This window comes from Eptatretus burgeri, chromosome 4, assembly GCF_056783735.1.
Source record: "Eptatretus burgeri isolate ZD-2024b chromosome 4, Ebu_testis_v1, whole genome shotgun sequence".
NCBI lineage: Eukaryota > Metazoa > Chordata > Myxini > Myxiniformes > Myxinidae > Eptatretus > Eptatretus burgeri.
In genome coordinates, this window is record NC_140964.1 from 25,027,231 (window position 1) to 25,034,730 (window position 7,500).

The window sequence follows — 7,500 nt, forward strand, 5'->3', positions numbered from 1 at the left end:
GACGGAGCCTTGGAGGAGGTTGTGCGGGCCCAGAAGATCCTGCGGGAAGAGGTGAATCGGTCCATTCAACGTTTGGAACAGGAGGCAAAATTGACCCATGAGACCCTCACCACAAAACATCTTTGGCCACAGTGGGCTCCGAAATTGGATACGCAGCCACAAGGGTGTTTGATCCCTGGGCTGGATTCGGACAAGGGAGAAACTGAGAAGCGGGCCACTGTAAAAGTGATCCCCCTGGTAAATTTCGACGGGTTAGGGAGCGTTGAAGCTTTTCTGACGCGATTTGTGTGCATTTCCCGACTAAACGGGTGGAATGAGCAGGAACGTACAGGGAATTTGGTGGCAACGTTGCGGGGACCAGCCGCAGATGTGTTGAACGTGATCGCGGAGGGATGTTGACCAGCTCCCACATTTGCGAGGCGTTGAGCCGTCGGTTTGGGTTCGCGGCAAACTGTGATCTGGTGCGGGCTCAGCTCCAGCACCGCAGATTAAAGCCGGGTGAGACAGTGCAGGAGCTGGCACAGGACATTTACCAATCAGTCAGGATCGCGTATCGGGACCTTACAGTGGAGGCATGGGGCAGACTGGCACTCGAGAATTTTTTAGCTGCTCTTCCTGACCCTGAGGTCCGAGCGCTAGTGGAGTTACAGGATCCACCCACCGTTCACCGAGCGGCCGAGTGCGCGGCCAGGCTGGCCTCGTGGAGTCGGCCGGGTCGGGTTCCAGAGAGGCCATCGGTGACGATCCGACAGGCAGAGATCCAGGATCAGGGAGGGGGGCTGGGAGAAATTGGCATTACCAAATGTTTCAGGAAATTTGCCAGAAACTGTCAAGTTTGATAAAGGGTAATCCGGTAGTTAGTGCGCCAAAGCGGCGGGGTCCAGCCCAGCCAAAAGAGCATTTCGATTATGGCCGAGGGGGTCCGGAACCGGAAGAGACATTTCACCGATACTCACGGGGGCCTTTTATGGGGAGTTGTTTCCGGTGCGGGCGAAGAGGACACATGCAACGATATTGCCGGTACCCGGCGATGGAGGGACCCTCCAATAGACTTTTAGACTCGGAGAGGGTGAATCCTCCTGCTGAACCGCCAGATCTATCCGAGATGCCCTTTCATAGGTCGGGTCCGGAGATCACTGACGGGGGTCGGGGAGACTAGATTGGGCTGAGCATATACGGCCATGCTCGGCTGCTGAGATTGTGGCGAAGTGCCCTCCTTTGGTGGAAAAAAATGAATTGTGGGAAAATTGGCATGGGTTTGTAAGTTCTGCTGGGTTTTAGAGTGACAATCGGGACAGTGGGTAATTGGTAACAAAGCGGGCACAAGTGGCTGTCCAATGGCTGGTGCGTGGATCGGGTGAGAAGTGCTGTGTGAGTTGCTTCAAGTTAAGAAGTGAAATGTATGGTGCACACATTGATTTTTATTGGACATGGTGTGGTAACAGGGAAGGTCATGGTCGGCGAAGTGTTAGAAATGCAGGTGTCACATGTAAGGCCGATGGGGTGGGGGAGTCATGTGGGTTTTGTGGGTGGGGATGATGTGCTTGTCCACAGGGATTGCTGAAGCTCACGGTGAGCGTGAATTGCGACCCCCTTCAAGGAGATTCACCACCTGGTGGCTAATGGTGACAGTGTCTGGAGGCAACTGGGAGAGGGTCTGGTTGGGCGACCAAGGCAGGCAGGACCTTGGCGACCCAGGAAGGCCAGAGGAGCCAGTGAGACCCCTTCCAGAGTGTTGTACGGGATTAGAGCTGATGGCTACCAGGGGGGAGGGAATCAAAGGGAGCGGGGCGGAGAAACGTCCGGGTTGGACTAAAGCTTACCTGTGGGCATGGTTGCACCTGAGATGCCCCCATCATCTTGTGGTAACCCACCCCACGGCCACGACGGGATTCAGCCTGCATGATTAAAATGAGGACCATGACCTAGAAATGTGATGATGACCATGGTGTGAGTGTTGTGAAGATGTGTGAGTCCCACTCGATCCCGCACAACTTGACATGTGCAGCAAGGGCATGATGTCCGCATAATTTTGGGGCAAGCAAATTTGAAAATTGGCTCCCCAGGTAACGCTGGGTCTATTAGCATCCACTGGGGGAGGCGGTCAAGTGTAAATATCATGTGAATAGTGTCGTTAAGGCTTAGAGTAGGAATGTAAAGTATGTGTTGTGTTTTTGTGGAACCTTTTGTTTCCCCTCCCCAGATCACTGGAAGAGTGCTGGGCAAGAGCGATGATCCAGAGGATGGAGTGCAACTTCGCTCAGTGCTCTCATGTGATAAAATAAAAAAACCAATGATTGTTTCGGCGAGGATAAGGCCATAAGGGGGTAGTACATTAAGCAGGATAGGTAAGTTAGCTGCGACTCGCTGCCCATTGCCCCTCCTACTTTATTTCGTTAGGTTAATTAGGTGTGAGTCAGTAAGTGTTAAGGCTGGTACGGTTGCGCCTGTGATATACCTTGCAGGAGCTGCGGTACCAGAGGAGGGGGCAGTGTTACGTTTGAGGGGGGGTATGCATTCAAAGGGTAATTTGGATGTTTAATTAGGTATGCCATGCTGTTCGAGTTTACCAGGATCTCGATGTAATAAGTAGCAATTCAGTGGTGATAAGTTGTCTTGTAAATGTTCATTTCTTCAAGGGGGAAATGATAAATGTCACGTAATTAGATAGGGACACGGGATAGGGTAAGTGTGTCTGCGTAAACCCCTTTTGGTATTCTCTGGAGGCTGGCTGTGACGTCACAGGACAGTGCAGCGGATGGCTCCGCCCCGTGGTCACGATTGGCAGAAGGCAACGGCAGTGGGCCAATAAACGGCTCGATTGGAAGTTACGAGGACAGGAGGATAAAAAGGTTCTGTTCGGGGTCGAAAAGAAAGAGGAAGAAGATCGGGACAAAACGATCGTGTTTTTCTGGTGTGGAGGCTGTTGCGCGGAGAGCGTCCTTGTTGTTGTGCTGATTCGATCGTGTCTTGGAGCCTTGCTGAGCCTCGTGCCTCACCTTGGTTGGCTCTGGGGTTCTGCTGACTCGGAGTACGGGGTTGAATGGCGGGCGGACCTGCCTCCCTCTCCTGCTCGCAACTTGGCGTCAGAACTGGTTCCCTGGCGGCTGTGAGCGGACTTGGGCCAAGACCAGGAAGGAGGTCGACAGCACCACGGTTTCTCCTGCCCCCCTGACGAGAGCAAGGCCAGCTCGTCCGACGCCGATCCAGGGACAGTTGCGTCCACACCACGGTCCAGCCTGACCACCAGAAATAGCTACGGTGTGTGTGTGTGTGTGTGTGTGTGTGTGTGTGTGTGTGTGTGTGTGTGTGTGTGTGTGTGTGTGTGTGTGTGTGTGTGTGTGTGTGTGTGTGTGTGTGCTTGGCGCCTTAGAGGGTTTGAGATCTGTATATTCATTGGAATTGTCTGTGTTTTTCCCCACGCCCGATCCCACACCATCCCGTCGAATCGCCCTGGATCCCTTTTCTTGCCGAGTCTTGTTATTTCTGGTTCATAGTAAAAACAAATAAACATCATCAACTCAGTGAAAAGCGACTCGTGCCACCTTCCTCGTCCCGTTTGCGGTAGAGCGATTAGAACCGCCATGTTTGGGTTATAAATAAATAAACCGCCTCCATCGTTTCGGCTCATTCTACGTTGGCGGGACTGTTCAAGTCCCGTGGACGTCACAATATGTATGTAATTATATATATATATATATATATATATATATATATATATATATATATATATATATATATATATATATACATATATATACATATATATATATGTATATGTATGTATATATTTATATATATTTATATATATATATATATATATATATATATATATATATATATATATATATATATTTATATATATATATATATATATATATATATATATATATATATATATATATATACTAGTGCGGGCTCGTAGGTGCGTGCCCGTCGGTGCGTGCCAGTCTGTGAAGCTTCGTTCCTTCGCTCTCGTAAACGACGACTGGATTGGGCCATTGTTTCAATTAGATCGGACCAACCATATCATAAATAGCCGTAACTTGGGAAACACCTGGGAAATATACTCAGGTCCCCAGCGTCCATTGTGACGTCATATCAAACAAAGAAGAAGAAGAATCGTCACGCATCTCTCGCCCCCCCCCCTCTGTCGCCCCCTCTCTCCCCCCTAGTTTCGCCCCTCCTCTCTCCCCCTCCTTTCTCACCCTTCTCGCTCGCCCCCACTCTCACCCCCCTCTCCCGTTCCCCTCTCTCGCCTCCTCCTCTCCCCCTCTCTTGAAATGTGACGCCCGCTCTCTCTCACCCCCTCTCTCCCTCCCCTCTCTCGCCCCTCTCTCTCGCCCCCTCTCTCACCCCCTCTCTCACCCCCTCTCTCTCCCCCCTCTCCCCCCTCTCTCCCCCTCCTCTCTTGCCCCTCTCTCTGTCAATGTATTCACAAATGTCTACCAAGCACAACAATTAATTCAAACCTTGGGAAAAAAACAGCTTTCAAACCTTGGGAAACACTTGGGAAACAGCTGAAACGGATGAAGAAGAGACAGACAGACAGACAGACAGACAGACACACACAGAGATTGCTGGAATTATACATAGATGTTTGTATATATATATATATATATATATATATATATATATATATATATATATATATATATATATATATATATATATATTTATCTGCATAAATATACATATACATATATAAATATATATCGATACATATATACATACATATACATATATATATACACATACATATACATTCATACATATATTTATCTACAGATACACATATATATATATATGTATATATATATATGTATATATATATATATATATATATATATATATATATATATATATATATATATATATATATATATATGCACACATATATAAATAGATACATATATACATACATATATACATATATATATATATATATATATATATATATATATATATATATATATATATACAAACATATACATACATACATATATACATCCAGATATACATATATATCCATACATATATATATATATATATATATATATATATATATATATATATTTGTATGGATATATGCATATAATTACATTACATTTGTGTGTTACATTGAGTTCCGTTTCCAAAAACTTTCATCAAAGACACAGCAATTATGACTATGTAGAATGATAATACAATCAGCCTTTCGAATGGGAAAGTACATCGATTCTTTCTGAACTAATATTGGTTCCAGATGTGAATTGCGATTCCAACGTTCTGTTTTACTGCATTTGACTCACCCGTTTCGTTTGACACTGGCCAATAGAAGCGGCTGTTTTGCAGTGGCTGTTTGTAGAAGTCCTTCATGAGCGTCGCCTGGATAAAGCAGTACATTTTGTTTTTATTCTATGTTATACCTGATTCCATGTGGCACAATTCATTGCATTTTATTACAGAGCCAGCCAGCATTGAATCAAAAGCACCAAGCATTTTCAAAAGTGGTCATTGTCTGCTGTTGTGTGCAGTGTTTTAGGGGGCATGACCTCGTGTGGATGAGCCGGGTACAGGAATGACTGGTTGTAATCGCCCGCAGAGGCAATCTGCAGCTCCGTATCATCGTCACTGTCCTTGTAGTCATGCTCTGTACACAGGTGGTCTATTTGTATCAATGTAAGCACACTCATAATGGAAGAGAAATGATAAAATTATGGTTCTCTTTCACTCACACTCTCTGCGTATGTATCCGGGTGTTCTGCTCGAAAGCAGGTTCAATGCTGCCACAGTCGTCTCATATGGCAAGGATTACACTGGGTGGTTTGCCTTTATGTTCCCAGCGGTCGGTAGTGTACCGGAGACAACTCACCTACTCTCCAGTTCAGCTAAAGACACTGTGGGATCTTTAACGTCCATCAGCTGAGGTCTAGCAGACGGGACACCCGGCTTAACAGAGGCTGGCAGGGATGGACTGGAAGCACATGCACACTCGCCTCTAAACAGTCTAGCCTGGGTTTGAATCTCTGCGCAGCTCGAAATTGTCTGCTTGGTGTCTCACATGCAGGGCGAGGCATCAATGTGTGTGCCGTCCATCGGATGAACGTTAAACTGAGTGTCCGCCCTGTTGGTGGACGTTCAAGATGCCGCGAAGAGTAGGTGAGCTATTGCCAGTGCCATGAACAAATTCCAAATTCCTGCCCTCACCTACAAGGGGCACTGCATCAGCGGCACAGCCACGCTCCCACCAATGATGCAACCGGCAGATATTGCTCATCTAACACAATGGATGAACAGGACTTAACGTCGATTCGGTGCACTGTGTACTTCGTGATGCAACGCCCTCTCTGCGAAGCACCAATCCGGCTGTTCATAGTGGGATTGGGGGAATGGAACCCACATTGTATAGTAGACTGCTCACAGGTAAGTGTGTCACACCTGAACCATGATGTCAGGACTTTGTCACAGTGCTGTTTGATTTCAGTGTTGCGTCATCAATCACACTTTATAATCATCATTCGCAGTTCTGAGATTGTAAACTTATTGTGGTTGTTCCACACCCTTTGGGAAGTTGTCGCTGATAATCTTGTACACCTTGTAAGGTTCCGAAATGTCCAGCTGACTGCGCTCCGTCACCTCCATGAAATCCGAGCTCTTGTTGAGTGCGCAGCGGAGGCGAGTCTTCCACGCCGGAGGGTCAGGTCGGTCATTCACTTTGAATTTTCCTTTGAACATGGCCCAAGCCTGAGGACACATTGTGACGTCATGCGACACAGGTAACATTGCTCTCTGTATAACACGGTGTTTGTGAAAGCTCATTGGAAAATACACACAATATAGTTAAAATATGTACAAACGTACAGAATATATACATGTGGTGTTCTTCCCAGACAGGTAACTGCATTCTAAGATCGCAAGCAGGGAAACGATGTCAAGGGATGGCCACCAAGACCAGACTACCCGCAGTTGAGGCAGGACTATAGAATTTGCGCAGCCCCAGTAATCACACACACACACACACACACACACACACACACACACACACACACACACACACACACACACACACACACACACACACACACACACACACACACACACACAATATTTCAGAAATCTTCATTTTAAAGCCTCGTCGTCTATATCAGAGCCAACGGTTCAAGGTGGGTACAAACTGAGATTAATATGAACCCCTGCCTCATAATACAGGGAACCAAAGTACAAATCCCACGCACCATGTCTGCAAGCTAATACCAGCTGATGTCTGCTAATGTGTTTGTCTTGCCCATGATATGTACACCATGTATTACCTGTATTCCTAACACCACAGCAACATTCCAAATTGCTCATCCATGGTTCAGCATAAGGTTCACCCTCTTGTCTTTGTATTGTACATCCATCGTGGCGACCCCACATGAGACCCCTTTGTGGATCATATCCTATGAGTTGATACATATTAATGTTCCACGATGCAGCTCACCTTGAACAGAGCGGCGTCCTCATCTTGTCTGTAATCTT

The 7,500-nt window shown here is 46.6% G+C and overlaps 1 protein-coding gene across 6 annotated transcripts in view; it reads right to left on the minus strand.

Moving 5' to 3' along the window:
- The window catches only part of IRF4 (interferon regulatory factor 4), a 45,029-nt gene that overhangs the window by 36,918 nt on the left and 611 nt on the right, over positions 1-7,500 (minus strand). For all 6 annotated transcript variants that reach the window (XM_085877173.1, XM_085877171.1, XM_085877172.1 and 3 more), the window contains 4 exons: positions 7,463-7,500; positions 6,543-6,726; positions 5,535-5,632; positions 5,292-5,367 (listed from right to left, as the gene is read on the minus strand). The exon at positions 7,463-7,500 is cut by the window's right edge. In XM_085877173.1, the coding sequence (XP_085733299.1) occupies positions 5,292-5,367; positions 5,535-5,632; positions 6,543-6,726; positions 7,463-7,500 (396 nt within the window). The remainder of the gene's footprint in view (positions 1-5,291; positions 5,368-5,534; positions 5,633-6,542; positions 6,727-7,462) is intronic.